The following is a 17,110-nucleotide window of genomic DNA, read 5'->3' as shown; positions in this document are numbered from 1 at the left end:
TATGTATATGATATGCCTAAGAGTGTATGCCATCAGAATACATACATCTACAAACAAAAACAAAACAAAACCATCCATCAATGTTTATGCAGTTTGTATTCATGAGATCCAAAATATGGAAAACAATGCATAAATCTCTTAGTCCCTAAACTGATCAAATATAAATATCGGTATTATCCTGATCTTCCTGCAGCACAGGTGAGCCCTAGAAATGTTATGCTAAATCCAAGAACAATCTAAACTTCCTATTATATTAACTTCCCATTATATTGTCCGTGTTATATAGGAATTTTAAATAGTCAAACCTGTGGTGGTTTAGAGATGGGGAATTGCAGGACAAGGATAGGATAGTTGCTAATAGGTATGACATTCATTTTATTTATTTATTTATTTATTTATTTTAATGTATGTGAATACAGTGTCACTGTCTTCAGACACACTAGAAGAGGGCATTGGATCCCATTACAGAGGGTTGAGAGACATTATGTGATTTCTAGGAGTTGGACCTCAGTTCTTTTAACCGCTGACCCATTTCTCTAGCTCCCTGTGGCATTTATTTTTTATATGATAAAATGTATGTTGTTGGTTGATGATGCATATATCTCTAGAGAGGAAAATATTAGCTATATTTTAATTGAGTGATTAATTTGGCATGTAAGTCATATTTTAGTGGAGCTGTTTTTGTGTCCTTGCTTTTTAATCACCTTATATAAAGGGATGTTAGGAAAACAAGATCACAAGTGATGGCTTGTGACAGCTTTGCATGGGATAGTCTGGAAGAATAAGCAGGTTAGCCTGGATATAGTCAAAGCATTTTTAAACATTGATAGCAGCTGACACAAAATCTGTAAAGTAGGATTGAGACTATGTGTACAGCTAGGGAGCAGTGAGCAAGGATATTTGGTTGTAGACATAACAGTTCTTGTTTGATAGTGTGAGGTCCACAGCATTTTAAGCACACATTTGTGAGTCATCAGCCCATAGCTGGTATTTAAAGCTGAGACTACAAATGAAGTACCAAAGAAGTGAGAGTACAGGAAATGAGCAAATCTGTGTTGTCCCCACCTTGGGATCAACCCCATCCCCTAGCAAGAGAAACAGAGGAAACAGGCAACAGTCCCTGTAGGAAGAATCAAAGCAAAGCACTTGGTACTAGAATCTGGTGAAGGAGGTGTTCAACGTAGAGGGTGTAGCCCAAGTGGACAGTCGTTGTGGGAGCTGCTGAACAGCCCATTAAGTACAATCTGAATCAGCATTTGGCTTTTGTAGCTTTGGGTTGTAGGTGACTAGACAACCCAGGTTTTCTTGAGTGTCAAGGAAGATAAGTAGTTGGAGAAAGAAGGTTGTAGGCAGCCCATCTGAGGACAGCTTTGCTAGAGGATTTGGGGAAGGGGGACAGTAACTGATGGGAGAAGTCTGAGCGAATGCCAACACCTCTTTTGTTTTTATTTGGGTGGATTAATGTCTGTCCACGGATGCTTAGGAGGGAGGATTGCCTAGTGCACAGGTGGAAGTGCTAAGGATATTGGTAGTTTGCCACCAGCCAGAAGGCAGAGCTTGCTGCAGACACTAATAAGTGGGAGATGCAGCAAGGGAGCCTGTGACACTTAGAGCTTTCTGATCCTCACACCAACCCTGTGAGTTAGGCGCTGTGATGACCCCCATTTTTAGATGAGGTAACAGAAGCCATGTAAAGTTATTCGGACATGAAGATCTGCAATGGGTAGTAAAGAGCCCGCCTCCGGAAGAATACTGTTAGCTCTGGTCCTTAACTGGAAAACAACCCAGGCTCTAAGCTGTCTGTTTAGCAAATAACCTGATTTTAAATCACCCATCTACCCTATCCCTTCCTAGCCTCAGAAAGGGCCTGAAAGGTATCTAATGCTCTCAGGTCAATGGTTATCCTGAAAGTGCTGTCCTTGTAAGCTCAGTTTCTTAGAAGTGAGATGTGCATTCTATCCATTTCTTCATGGCATTTAGGAGTCTAAAGTAAAAACCTTCTCTATTTCAAACTATCACCTCTCTGCTGTTAGCTGATTATAGTCTGTTTCTACCCACTAAATCTGCAGCTTCCTCTCAGGGAGTCCCAGCCCTAATGGAGGCTTTTGCCTAACACATTTCCTAGGAAAATCTCTCTGAGTTTTAAATAAGCCTATCAAAATGGGCTGAGCACTTGCTGAGTGAATCTGCAAGAGAACACTTCTTCCAACTCAGTTTACTAATTCCATAGAAGGAAGGAGTGCGTGATAATTAAAAACAACAAAACAAAGCCCACACTATTGTTTTGTGCAACCTTGTGAACTTAAAATATATTTATAATATTGTCTGTAGGTCCTTTCCAGTCTCAGAAAAAGAACTTATTCCACAAAATTGTCAGCAAATATAAGCACAAAAAGGAGAAGCCTAATGTTCCAGAAAAAGGTACTGGTGCCTTCCATCCTCCATTAAGGTTTCTTGGTCACCTCCATTCCAGACTCATCCTTGAGCAAAGCTTCTGCACACCTCCTTCCATTTCTCCCCTTGGCTTGCTCAGTGCCATCAGCTCTGGACATGGTGCTTCATCCTTCCTACACTCTGTAGCTATGCAAATCTCCTTTATTTCTGCTCAAATCCACTATTTGTCTCTCTGATCACAGCTCCATATGAATCCGAAAATTGTTGTTTCTCATTTACATTTGGTGTAATTTATAATTTAGTCTTCCAGGCCTCTTACCCATTTATTTTGTTTGGCTATTCTTATTTTTCTCCTATTGGCAACCTTTCATACAATGACCACATATTCTCACTTTCCCAAATCTTACAGTTTATAGTCTTTTGAAAGTCCAGCCATTTGCCATTTCTCTACTTTGTTAATTAAGAAATCTTACAATCCTTTTTCCCTACTCCTAAATTGTAACATCTCTTCCCATCTATGCTTTGTTGTTGGCTGGACTCTTCAATCTCCTTTAGGCACAGGACAATTATTTCCAGAGGGCACCAAGAACTTGGGCCCTCTACCACCTTGCCCTTCTTTGAACATCCATTGCCATGTGGTCTTGATGGACCCTTGAACCTCCTCGGGGTTCCTCTTAAGATTTCTATTCTCATAGCTCAAGACTTAAATTCTTGCATATCAAAGATAAGTCCTCACTTCTCTCACAGTACAGCCACGTGAACTTGGAGGCTGGAACTCCTTGGTGTCCTGCATGTCAGTGTCATGGCTGCCATAAACCCGCTCATCTGAGGCTTATTTGCAACTTTCTTGCATGGCCATGTATGCAGCATGTCAGGCTTCAGCATTCAGGCTTTTACGAGTTGCGTGTGGGTGTATATGCCCCTGTATGTTCTGTACTGCAGCTTTTACTTAACTTCAGTTTCATATGCACGTCAACTTCTGGCATTACACACTGATGATCTGCTTTCTTCCGCTTCCAGTGAGTAAACATTATAATGTAGGTAAAATGTCAGTTTTTATTTCCTTTTACTGACCTTCAAATTGTCTTGATTAAAGTAAAGATATTGCCCTACATATTTCACAAAGGACAGAATTTACTTATTTTTATCCATAACTTAAGTAGTTTCTTTTGTTTACTTAGCAAATAGTTTTGAGAATAAAATAAATGAAATTCTGCTTGATGTGCATGCTGTGTGATATTCAAGTCATTTTGCACACACTTTGTTTGGTGCTGTGTGCATCTGTGCTGGGATTAGAGTTTCACTGTCCTTTCCTTTTCTCTCCTTGTTCTTAGGAAGTGGGGATAAATGGTCACACAAGCAGTTTTTCTTGGATGCCATTCACCCTACAGAAGGTAAAAGAAACATATTATTTAATCATTATATGTGGTTTAAGCTAAAAATGGAATAATTTTGTAGTCTTTAAAAATTCAAAATGTATGTAGAGTCAACCAATATTAAATATATATGTTCCCACTGAGATTGTTTTTTTTTTTTTATTTTAAACCAAAATTGTTCTTTGCTGCTAATCATCAGACAGTGTGCCATATAGTATTTAGTTTGATAAAAGATTTGTAGCCTTGGAATCACATTGACTCTAGAATCAAGTGGTTTAACAGTGTGTCTGTGATGCAGGAGTATAGGAGTCAGGACTGAGGAGTAGGGGCCCTCAAGCTAGCAGAAGTGATTTTTGACCTGAGTGTTGTCCCTCGCCCATTTCCCAGTACCTCTAAGTATGTATGTGTATACATATGTACAGCCAAACTAGTCAGAAGTCCTAGTACAAATGTCAGTTTTAAGTTCCCTACACCCTACTTATATATACTATAATTGTAGTAATTGTCATATATTGCAATGTTAGGTTAGTATTAATTTTTGTGAGTTAAGGTGCCTTCCCTTCTTCTAACCACCCCCTCGATACACACACACACATACACACAAACAAAATATTTTCATTATAGATCTTTTAAAAGACTTACCATTTTAGTGATTATGTTACTTCATTAGATCTGGGTGTGGTTGTGAATCTCTGCACTTGAGAGGTGGAGATTAGGAATGGATTAAATGTTGCCCTCGGTTGTGCAGTGAGTTTGAGGCCCAGTTGGGCTACATGAGATCCTGTAGAACAAAAAGTTACTTCATTTGAAAAGTCAGTGGTATCTTTGAAATATTCCAGTTTATAATTCTGTATGCACATTGTATTCTCTTTGTATCAACAAAATGGAACCTATACATAGTGACCCACCCACTACAAATGAATAAATTGGGTCAAGTGTAGTGGTGCACCTCTATAACTCAAACACTCAGGAGGCAGAAGTAGGATTACTACAAGTTTAAGGATAGCCTGGGGCTACATAGTATATTCTGGGCTAGTCAGCAATATGCTTAAGACTAGGCTCTTGATAATTGAACCCAACCCCTCCACCCCCTACTTCAAATGATGGGTTTTTTGTTTGTTTTGTTTTGTTTTTTTAAAAATACATTTGACCCTGCTGAAATGCAGAGTGCATATATAGAGTGATGTGGAAAACTCACTTGACATGAGTTAGGGAGACTTGTGATCTCAAGCCTGCCACTAATAAGCACTGTTTGGTAGGACACATAGCTTGTCCTCACTATAATTTACTCTATATTTGTATGAAACACATATGTAATTCATGTCCAGAGCTTGGGAATGGCCTACGTGGTAACACATAAACGTTAAGTTCCATGTCTCTCTTAACACATGAAGTTTTTTCTCTGGTGTCTAATGGGGGCTGGGATGCTAAAAGCAGCATATCTGCCTAGAATTGGCAAGATTTCTCTTGTCAGCTGAGAAGACCTACCATAGCCACCGTTTGTCTTTCCATGGACTGTGGAAAGACTAAAGATTTCTAACTCCACAGTGATGGCATGAAGATAGTTAGTGCTTAATGACACTTAGAGGTCTTTTCTTTTTGTGAGTTTTTAAATTTTTTATTGTAGCCCCATTGAATTAAGGAGGGCTTTCAGCCCCCAAACACCTGATTTAAAAAAAAAAAAAAAATGAAGGTCAACTAAACTATGAAGACAGAAGAAACCAGAATTCTTTCTACTTAAGCACTTTGGCCATTACTGTTTCATTTTTCCAAGCAGATATGTCAACTTTTAGACTTCATTGGGTTTGCTTTAATCCCAGCATCCTGGAGACTAAGGTGGAAAGGGTTACCTTCAACTTTAGGGCAGCCTGGACTATTTAATAAGTGCCAAGCCAGCCAGGGCTATGTTGCAAAATCTCCATCAGAGTAGTTCCTTTCAATGTGTAATATGACTCCAGGAGTTAGCGGCAGGGAGCCTGTTTGTACAGGGAGATCTTTAGATGTGATCCATACACCCCGCCTAACTGGATCTGTTTCCCATGTTTGGAACTGTTGCTCTGTAACTCCAGCAAAGTCTCCCAGGATCATAGATCTGGCTCCTTCATTCCATTCTCTTTTCATTCCGCATCAGACGTGTTTTAGATCATGGGAGACCAACCAAAGGCAATGAGATTTCAAATACAGCCATAATGATTTCAGTGCAACTGAATTTCCCAGTTGGAATGTAAATTCCTGATTCTAGTAGCCTTGTGAGGGTGCAGTCCAAATACAGTGCTGTTCTCCCAAAGAACACTCTCCACATTTGGGGAGCACTTTGGAAAACAAAACAGTCTCTAACTGCCATGGTCCTAATGTGGCTCCAGGAGTGAGCTGGCATTATCACCCTCAGATGATGCACTCCACGTGTGCTATGGTTATTGTTGTGTGTGAAAACCAGCCCTGTGGACTCTTTCCAGTGTGTCTGAGGAATTTTGTGTGTTCAATTAAAAGCCTAAAGAGAAATGACTAATGTGCTTTTGGATGGCAAAGTCTTTCTTTTCTCATATATCCGCTTGTTTGAGTAGGGGAAGAGGGGCTTGATTTCCTCCCCAAGCTGCTTGATTTTGTGCCCCACATGCCCTGCGTCTCACTCACTTTGCTTTGGTTGGTGTGGTTGAATACTGTTTTGTCATAGACAACTATGTATTTGACTTACCCTTACCTACCTCAGTTCTCCTATCTTAGGAGATTGTCCCTGAGGGGTGACCCTTTACATAGTCCTCTGCATATGGCTTTATTTTTGTGGATTTAATATCAGGGTAAAGTATGGGGCAAGCAAGACCTTTAACTCTCCACCCTGTAACTCTCTTAACATGGTCTTAGCTTTCATTCCATAGCTTTGTCAAGTGTGAATGATCTGTGGGGTCTATGATTTCTTCTAGATCTGATAATAGGTTTAGGTGAAATAATAATAATAATAGGTTTAGCTGTATAAGTTCATTCTGGGGTGCTGACACAGAGTTCCCACGGAACTATATTATACATCGCCTTTCACCTAATCTGTAGCTTGTTACTTCTTTGCTTTCTGCTAATAAGCTGACATCTAGATCTTGACTGTTGCTTCTGCCCTTTCTTTGACTTCCTCCTCCTGTCTGTGTGTGGACCTGAATTCTCCCGTGCCCGGCCTTTAGCAGCTGTGCCTTTGGTTGCTAATGTGTCATTATCAGGTCATTTGGAGAGACTTTCAAAAGAGCAATACTTGGTAGAACGCAGTTACCTCAGGGCTCACCAATAAAATGTCAGCTAAAGCAGTGCTAATCCACAAGTGTCCCTCTGATTTGTGGCCCTGCAGCTGACAAAGGTGCTCATTTTTCTCAGCACCATTATTTTCTACAAAACCGTTATTGTAGGCCTTGTGGCAAACCTACCCTTTTAGGTCTGAGTGTCTTCCAGCCCAGATCACATCTGTATGTAGAGACCCATGGCCCAACACAGCGAGTAAACTGCAGTTCAAGAAGAGAATCCTTGTGTCTGTGACTGGATTCTCTGAAATCCTGCTGTCTCTGGAAGTCAGATGATGTTTCACAAACCACTTGGCCTTTTCTTTTCCTTGCCTCTTTTCCTAATACAATTTTCTTTTCATCTTTGGACCTGTGCCTTGCCCTTTACCACAAGTTTTAGATTCTTGTTTGTTTGCTTACAAATAGAAGTAGAAAAGGGAAGGAGTATGTTTTGGGGATGCCATCTGTAAAGCAGCAGTGATACTGAAGAAGTGAGCAGAAATCCCTCTAGAGTGACAGGTGAGGGATGAGCAAAGTAATGCTCAGGAAAGTGCAACAAGCGTTATTTGATGTTCACTGTAAATTCTAGTTTGGCTTCTTTCAACTTGTCCGAGGCTTTGAGTTTTAAGGCTATATACTCATTAAACTTCTTTGGATTATTTCTACCTAAACTGTAGTGAATTTTTATTAGAGCTTTTATATTTAGAGAACTTACATTGGCCCGTGCTAAGCTAAGAAGCAAAGAACCAGTAGTCTGAGCCTGAGTACATACAGTGAAAGCTATTCAGCCCTTGAACCTGGGACTAGGTCTAAATTATAAGATGGCCTTTTTTCTGATTGTGGGTTCCATTCTTGAAATAGTGCTTAGAGGCATGCTTACCTGGTAGTTGGAGGCAGTGCTGTTAATTCAGTAGCTGCTGCCTTATGCCTGTCCCCACACAGCCATTTGTGTTGCAGCTCTGCGCTACTGATTCAGAGCCAAAGAGAAGTCCACACTCTGATTGGTGGAATGGTAGTAATTTCCCTATGTGTTTGGAGTGTGAACCAACTTCTTCATTTCAGATATCTATGATTTCCAGGGCAAAAACAAAAACAAAATCAGTAATTTGTAGTTCTCCTTTTTCAAGGCTATATCTAAAATCACTATAGAGCTAGATTAAAAATTCCAATTAGGCTTTCAAGAGTATTATATCAGCAAGTGAGTGTCAGGCACATAGAGCTATTCTTATTGGATTTTTCTCTTGCTCTTTCTTTTTATACTGTCCATATATTTTTATCTTTGTTTGTTTGTTTGTTCAGTTGTTTGGTTGGTTGGTCTTTCAAGACAGAGTTTCTCTGGCTGTTCTAAAACTCACTCTGTAGAACAGGCTGACCTCAACTTCAAACATCCTCCTGCCTCTGCCTCCCAAGTGCTGGGATTAAAGTTGTGCACCACCATTGCCTAGCTTTTATATGTAGAGCTTAATAAAGTGCCTACCATCAGATCTGTCATTTAATTTAATCCCTTTTGATTTCTTGGATTTGTCGTGTCATATCTTGATTTCCTCACCTAGTCTTCCCTTTCCTTTGTCAAAAATGATTTCTGTGCCTACCATTAGGAGATTGAGTGACTACTAACATTTTTCCTGTCCAAAACCTTAGACCAGCCACTGACATTTAAAAAAATGTCCCAATCATGAAACTTGGTTGCTTCTACATTTATAAATCTATTTATTTTATATGTATGCATGTTTTGCCTCCTTATGTAGGTATTTTACCTGCATCTATGTCTGTGTATTACATGTGTGCCTAGTGTTCACCAAGGCCCAAAGACAGTATTGATTCTCTGGGACTGGAGTTACATAGGGTTATTATTTGCCACATAGGTACTGGGAATCAAACCCAGGTCCTCAGGAAGAGCAGCCATTGAGCCATTGCTGAGCCATCTCTCTAGTCCCATAGTTTATTTACTTTTTAATGTTTACTATATGATAATTACATGTTCCCTTTTTTAATTTCAAAATAAGGGGGTGGGAATGGGGAATACATGAGGAAGTTAGTGTGTGAGACAAGTATTTCCATATAATCAAAACCAAGGAAGACAACTTTACTGGCCCGTTCCCTCCTTACACTTGATACAAGTCACTGAGAATTCAGTCCTGTGTTATTAAATGATTTATTGGTTTTGCAATTACAGTGCCAAAACCCATTCTCTCCATGAACTGTGCTTCATTCAATTATCTCATTAAGCATGTTCACTCTGTCCTAGAATTCAGAGTTTCATTTGCATGGTGACCCTACCAATGTTTATCTTATCCTTACTTGACAAGTCAGTATGCATGAAAAAGTTTAAGCCTCATAATTTTCTCTTCTACTCAGTCCAGCCTGGTACTTAAAGGTGAATATCTCAGCTATAAATGTGAATTTTAGAAGCACATATTTAATCTCTGTGTCTTCAAACAAGAAAGTACTGTTAGCACCCTACCCAACTGTGCTAGCCCAGAAGAGCTCAGAAAGGGGCCCTGATCACATCCAGAACTTGTGATCTCTTAGCATACAGATGGGAGGTTTGCATGCATTAAGACCTCCACCTACTAGATCAAACTCTCTACCAGATCCAAAGATAATTAAAAGGGAGTGAGAGAGCTGGGGGTGGAGGGCACTGGTGGGATGCAGGTCACTGATGAAGTGCATGCTCGTCATCCATGATATAGCCCTTCACACCATAAAAGAGGCATGAGAGGATGTCTTTGAAACCTCTACAAATTTAAGAAAAATGTAAATTAAGTAGTAAGCAAATTGTAGAAATGCTTCATTTCTTCTTTCTTCTTCTTCTTTTTTTTTCTGTCAATGTTTTAGAAATTCTTGTGTGTAATCCCATGGGTCAGGCATGCAGAAACATGTCTTTTCCAGAATGGTGCTGATGCCTTGTATTTTTGTGTATAACTGTGTGTTTATCCTATTTCAGCCATATTTTCTGAAGATAAAAACACCATAGAGCCTGCTTATAAGGTTAAAAATGCCCTATCCATTCCCAACACTCCAGAGCCAATAGCAATGCAAGAACCTTTGGTGGGCAGCCAAAAGAGAAAAGCAAGGAAAACCAAGATCACACACCTTGTCAGAACTGCAGATGGCCGAGTATCACCAGCAGGAGGTACTTTGGGTAAGAAGCAAGATCCTTAAGTCAGGGTTGTGAGATCCAGCAAGTGTCCACCATGGCTGCATTAGCCTCCAAGTGACTATTAGCCAGGTATTGCTTCTCAAGGAAGACCTGGTGTGTTCTACAACTTTTTGCTCCACACATGCCCTAGTTTGTGCTCTGAAGCCATAGTTGTTTCTCCAAATATGTGTCTGAATCCCTAGAAAGGAAAGGTAATCTTTAGGGTTGTTGACTGCTTTTCATCAGAATGCCCCCAAACAGTCGTAAGTAAATTCCAGAAGAGCCTAGACTTACAAAGCTCCTAGATGGATCTGGGTGAGTTCATGGCGTTCTATTCATGTCACTACAAGCCACATTATTAGATATTCAAAGCAATGAATTAGGGACCTAAAAATATATTCAGCATTTTCCATAGTGCTGATTCAAGCCACTAGGAGAGCCTGAGAATGTGTCTGCATCTCTTATTTTTCTGATCTAAACAGACAGTAAAATTACCCACTTCCTTTCTCAGCTGTGATCCATTTCTTGTTTATGGTGCTTTCTTTAACAGTAGAACTTTCTGAAAGGCTCAGGGTTAAAGAGTAGAATAATGACTAAACATCCTCTGAAGAACTTGGGGTATCAGCCAGGCTCTGATCTGTGCTGTTGCCTCCTGGGGGGTGTAGCATTCCATCTGATCTGATCTGGGTTAATATCAGTCTTTACAGAGATGAACTGCTTGCTAAGTTAGAAGTAGAGGTCAATTTATTAATTTTGCCCTTTTCTTGTGTCTTGTGGTTTTAAATGAATGTTAGAACCACAAGCCAGATTGTCACCCCTCGTTCTACTGTCATGTCAGAGGGGAGACTTTGAAGAGGTGGGGTTCTGTGAGTGGGAATGTCTCCACAGGTGGAGGGGGGGCTGGCCCACTCCTTTCTTCTAATCTATATTCTGATCTGTGACTTTCATTTTATTTTTCTTTATTCTTATTTCACTTACATTCACTTATTCAAAACAGTAGGTGCCATAATGACATTCTTACTCATGTATGTAATGTGATTTGATCATATTTAGCTCCCATTACTCCGTCTTCTCCCCTGATGGGTCCCCCTTTCCCAAATGGTCTTTCTACTTTTTGTGTGTAACTTTCATTTTATAGATTGGTACCTCCTTCTTCATTTGTGTCCTCATTTCTTCTCATTTGCAGGGGGAAAAAAAAGAGAAATGTTAGAAAATAACTCCCTTTTTCATAGGAAAGCACCATGCTACTTTTATGTCTTAATTATAACAGCATATCTTTTATTGGTTTAAATATTATTTAAAATTCTGTCTCTCTTACAATGTTTGTATAATAAGGAAAGTATTCTCCCTTTGTCTTTTGATAGGTACTAGAAAGTCATTTGTTTTTGTTCCATGTGGTCTTTCAGGAGGACTGATTATCTGTTGTTTAATCCATTCTACCTTTGAATGGCATAAGACCCAAAGCCCACATTACTATGGCAGTATGACCATCACATAGGTCTCTTGGGTTTTATTTTGGTTACATCTCACCCCAACACTAAACCAGTTCTTTGACTGTGAATAAAAAATACTTTCTTTCCAGTTAGGTTTAGGGTAGAGTCCACAGTTTTCAGTGAGCTTAATTTAAGTGCTTTGTTACCTTGGAGAAAGAGACTGTGTCTAATCCTTGCTACTTGAAGGCAGCAGACAGACATGGGCAGGACAAACAGCTCTCCACTCTGTTGGGCACAGTGCTTCTCCAGGATCCTTGTCTGAATGATCCTCCTGTGATGGATTTCTTTTTTGTTTCAGATGACAAACCAAAGGAGCAACTGCAGAGGAGTCTCCCCAAAGTACCTGAGACATACTGCGGTGATAATTGCTCACACAATACGGTTGAGGAGCCACGGAGCAGTACTCCAGAAATGCCTGCTGTGTCTGCATTCTTTAGCCTCGCGGCACTGGCTGAAGTTGCAGCCATGGAGAATGTGCACAGGTGAGCGATCAGACACGAGTGGAGGAAGCAGTGTGGAGACCAGCCAACCATTCCAGAACTGACTGGCATGTCACGCTGGCATGTTCTGGGTTTCCTACCGAAATCAAGGACATGGTTATTTATATGTATGTGTGAATTAACATGTGGGAAACAGTATCAAACATGGCAACTACATATTTTATCTGGATATCAGAGTATTATTCCCATGAAAATCCTGAGAATAAAGAAGCATGATTATCTAAGCATTCTGGAGTTAGGTCTTGAAGGAGGTGTGGGGGAAGAACAGTACAGTGCCTGGGGGTAGCATGTGACTACCCTTTCTCACTCCTAGCACTTGCTTTGTATACATTGGGAGTGGCTGTAGTTGTTAATTTTCTGTTGCTCTGATAAAACTCCATAACTAAAGCAACTTCGGAAAGAAAGGGTCTATTTGGGCCTTTCCAGAGGATGAGAGTCCATCATGGTGGGGAGCCATGGCAACAAGCATCAGGCACCTTAGCAGGAGCCAGGTAGCTGAGAGCGCTATCTCAATCCTGAGCACAAAGCAGAGAAACAGGAAGTGAGGAAAGACAAAGCCCCTCCCCCGCCACACTTCTTCCAGCAAGGTTTCATCTCTCAGAGGTTGATTCCATGACCTCCCAAAACACCGCCACTCTCTGGACCAAGTGCTCAAATATCCAAGTGTGGGGGAACATTTTTCATTTAAGTGACCACAGTTGCGCTTGAGTGTTGTGTGAATGACTGTGGCATCTTGGTGATGAAGGATTTTTGTTGGTAGCCATGACAGTATCCCATCAAAACACCATGGGTTCAAGGTAAGGGCCATCTTGACATCTGACGCATGGCACACAGAAGCCCATTATTTTTCTTCAACTCTATGATCTGCAACTCAGTTTTCTCACCTTAAGTTGAACATGACGATATCCCTAAGGAATCATGAGCTGCAAGGATCTGACTAGATCAGCCATGAGAACTCTTTGATTCCCATAGAAAGCATATTGAGTTATATCTTCTGCTACTCAATTGGATCCTTTGGGAAAGAAAGCACTTTTATGAATGCAGGTTTTTTACTTTTTTATTCAAAGTGGATTCCCCACTGAAGAGTAACTTTTATTTATTTATTACACTTTCAGTTGAGTACAAAATCTTTGAAAGCTCATCATGCCATTCTTACTTCCAAGTAAATCTGAAGGCCCAGATAGCAGCTCTGTCTCCTCCTGTTCACTGTCGCCTCCCTTTACCCATTAATGTAGTTAATGTAATAATAGTGCCCCTCACGTCAGCCTCCAGAGAGTTCCAGGAGTTCTCATTCCTTTTCACTAGCACAGGCAACTTCCCACTGGGGAGTGACTGCTGGCAGACATTGCTGGGATCTGCTAAGCCAGTCAGAAAGATGATGCTTCTCCACTTGCGTACTCAGTGAGAATCCTAGTAAAGGCCTCAGAAAAGGCCACAGTCCTCTCACTACTGCAACCTCCTCTTGCCCTGTGATTGTGTCATTGTCCTGTCAGCTAGCTTTAGCATCAGTAAAGCATCCAAGCAAGCACTTTCAGCAAGCCAGCTCCCTGCCCTCCGCACCCCTCCTGTATGCTCATGAATTCTGACCTGTCCAGCTAAGCCATGCTTGCCTTTGTACATCCTCACAGGTGAATTGCTGTTCTTCTTTCTAGCCCCTGTGTTTAGTCCCCTTCTTTCAGATGCCCTCCTGCTGCTGCAGCTTGCATGCCTCATGCTAGGGTATGCATACCTTTCTGGGACCAACTGCACATTAAAGTTATAATTGTATCTGCTGATATTTCATCTCCTTGATGCATTTTGAAAACAAAACATTAGTTTTATTTGTTGGTGTCCTGGCTTAGGTGGCTCCTGTTCTAGCAGTAGGTGAATAGATGACATAGTTCTCAATGTGTGGCACCCTAACTGTGTAGGGAAAAAAATACTATGTGTAAGACTTTTCTGTCACTTCCTGTTAGAAGAACAGCATCGATTACTAACGTCATGCCTGTAGCCTCTTTCCCTTGTTTTCTTTTTTCCTTTCCCAGTATTTCCTAAAACTCTTTTAAGTACACTTAATAATAAAGTTTATAAACCAGCATTTTAAATCCATTTTTTTTTCAAAGAAAGTGCTAAACACTTTCTTTATTGGACAGTTAGTACTTAATAGAAACCATGCATGAATAAACAAATTAATAGAAATTTGGTCCTAGTATGTATTCTGTTTCTAAAAGCCTTAATATCTAATATACTTCTAGTGTTCTACATAACAGAATTACTTTTCTTTTTTGCACACTAAGAGAAATGTGGGTATAATTATAAAGCTGGTATTTGCTGCATTTTAAACTCAGCACTTTGTCCTGTGTGTCCTGAAGAACTTCATTGGAAGTGAAACCCATGGAAACACTGCTGTCATTTCAGCTGTGTCCAGTGCTGTGGTGTGTACCATAGGCCAGGACAGGGGCCGGCCACCTCAGGGTGGTTGTCCTGGCATGGCACTGTATAACATGTGAAAAGGCTTGTGATAGTAACAAGAAAATATATTGTTAAGCGGTTGGAAGGGTAGGGGGAACACATGACTTTTCAGAAAAGAAAGAAAAGGAAGGCAAAAGGTAAAAATTCTAATGACAAATCCAGCTTTAATTAAATGACTAAGTAGCAATTAATTACTATTAAGTGGGACAATGGAAAAGTTCCTATCACTCTCGTTTGTCCTTGCCTATCTCGGATTAATTGCCCTCAGTAAGTGACATTTTTCCTCTTGTTTTACAGAGGTCAGAGATCAACTCCGCTCACCCACGATGGACAGCCAAAAGAAATGCCACAGGCTCCTGTACTTATTTCTTGTGCTGACCAGTGATGCGCCCTTTAATTGTAAAACATTGTGCTTTACCTTCTACCCTAGCCTTGTCTTTACCAGGGATGCTAGCGAGTCCATGCGGTGGGAAGTACAGACTGCAGACAAGTGCTTGTTGCCCCACACAGCCCAGAACCACTTGAAGCAGAACTTAGCATTCTGGGCCCATTTGCTGTTTCAGAAGCCACAGTTTCTGAGGGCAGTGTTACTGTGTGATACTGAGCCAAAGCAAAGTGGCCTGGACCTTTGCTTTGCATAGAAGGAAGGCTTTTGATGGTGACCCGTGGGGACTTGGTAAAAGGCTGCCTTTGCTGTAGCTCATCCAGCATCTCTTTTACCAACCAGAGAGTGTGAAACTAGTTTCATATATTATCTAGTTATTCTTTCAAAACAAACAAGAAAACCCTGACGCACTGCACTAGTTATTATTAGATATTCTTAGTCTTTTGTACATGAAGATTTAAGTTCTAAGATGGTTTATATAATAGGTTATACCTACATTTATATTGTAGAATAAATATTAAAAAGCCTGTACCAGAGACTCCCAAGCAGCATGGGCAGGCAGACGTACCATTGTTAGCGGTGTATGCTCGGCCTCGTGGTCCATATATTCTGCACTTTTATATTTGCCACCAGAGTGGTAGTGGTAGCTTGCTGGCAGAGAGAGAGAGAGAGAGAGAGAGAGAGAGAGAGAGAGAGAGAGAGAGAGAGAGAGAGAGAGAGGAGAGAGAAGAGAAGGACTGAGAGACTGAGAAAGAATATTACAATTCTTACAATCTGAATTTTTTTCTTAGCCTTGAGTGACCAAGAAGAATTTGCTTGGGGCAAATTGTGGCAAATATTTTCCCAGACAGGGGAAGCATCCTGCAGATTACAGATTACTGATGTTTTCATGCCTTGAGGATACTTTTATTTTTACACAAGGGTCTAAGTGACCAATGGATCGTTCATAAAAACAAACAAAAAAAAGACAAAAATATTATTCAGAAGTGACCTTAGTATTACTTCATTATTCTAAACACGTTGAAGATGCTCACTTCATATGGACTTGGAGCTTCAGACCTTTTACATCCATCACAGACAGACCGGACGGGTTGTGGTTGCTATGCACGGCCTAATAGGCACTGCAGGTTTTAGGAGCCATTTGGAGTTTGTATTGTTGAGGAATTATTGAGTAAACGAGGGGGGGGAGGTGTGTCTGAAGCGCGCCTCTCAGTCAGATCCACCTACAAGTTTCTGTTTCCTTTTTATGTTTTGTTGCTTTTAAGCATAAAACCAACCATATGCCAGTGCCAAGTGGATTAACTGGCTTACAACATTCAACATATTGACTTAACCACCTGATGTTCACAGTGTCTTGTTTCCTAGCAACAGATGCAAAGTGATACATCAAAATTAATCTGAGGCTACAGATTTTACAGGGTATTTGTTCCATAGCACAAAGTATTTCCCCACTCTTGCATCACAGCACAAACTACCAAATTTTGATTTTTGGATCCCAGCAATAATTTTTAATCGTTTTCAAACTGGTGGGATTTTGATAGTGCTAGCTGGAGTTTGAAGCTTTTGAATTAGATCTCTAAATGGTGACAGTTTACATGGTTTTATCTAGCTTTCTTATTTATACTTGACTGAATTGTAATTTTTTTTCTAATTGTAATTTGACCTAATAGCCATATAAAATGACTCTATTAATACTTGTCTAGGTCTAGCTTCTCACGGTTGTAGATATTACTTCAGTTCCGGTGCTGGAAAATATGTACAACAATACTAACAGCATTGAAAAAGATAGAGGTTTGTTTTGTTTGTTGTTGTTTTTCCAAAGCAGGTAGGGAGGGCAGAAAAGTATTAGAATTATGTCCTCAGACTGTATGTTTATTGTGGGGATGAAGGAAGCAGGAAGTAATGAAAGGTAAATCAATAGGGATAGCTGAACCCCATTCACATAGAAATAAATCAAGTGAAGAGCCCCAGATTTTAGCATACTATTTTTACTATGATAACTTTTAATAATATTTTCTAAATTTCAAAACAAAAACCTGAATGATTGGAACTTGCTAGGTCCTGATGTTGGTGGCTGGTGGAGTTTGGACCACTTGCTAGCAGTGATTT

General features: G+C 40.3%; 1 protein-coding gene across 10 annotated transcripts in view; it reads left to right on the top strand.

Moving 5' to 3' along the window:
• Positions 1-16,772, top strand: part of Bbx (BBX high mobility group box domain containing) — a 232,217-nt gene extending 215,445 nt beyond the window's left edge. For 7 of the 10 annotated variants that reach the window (XM_031364045.1, XM_031364054.1, XM_031364053.1 and 4 more), the window contains 5 exons: positions 2,332-2,421; positions 3,729-3,788; positions 9,978-10,175; positions 11,964-12,147; positions 14,914-16,772. In XM_031364045.1, the coding sequence (XP_031219905.1) occupies positions 2,332-2,421; positions 3,729-3,788; positions 9,978-10,175; positions 11,964-12,147; positions 14,914-15,001 (620 nt within the window). In that variant the 3' untranslated portion in view covers positions 15,002-16,772. The remainder of the gene's footprint in view (positions 1-2,331; positions 2,422-3,728; positions 3,789-9,977; positions 10,176-11,963; positions 12,148-14,913) is intronic. The other 3 variants (XM_031364051.1, XM_031364052.1, XM_031364050.1) reach the window with 2 other exon arrangements.
• The last annotated feature ends 338 nt before the right edge of the window (positions 16,773-17,110 follow it).

Source organism: Mastomys coucha, unplaced genomic scaffold, assembly GCF_008632895.1.
Source record: "Mastomys coucha isolate ucsf_1 unplaced genomic scaffold, UCSF_Mcou_1 pScaffold12, whole genome shotgun sequence".
NCBI lineage: Eukaryota > Metazoa > Chordata > Mammalia > Rodentia > Muridae > Mastomys > Mastomys coucha.
This window is presented reverse-complemented; position numbering and strand designations above follow the sequence as displayed.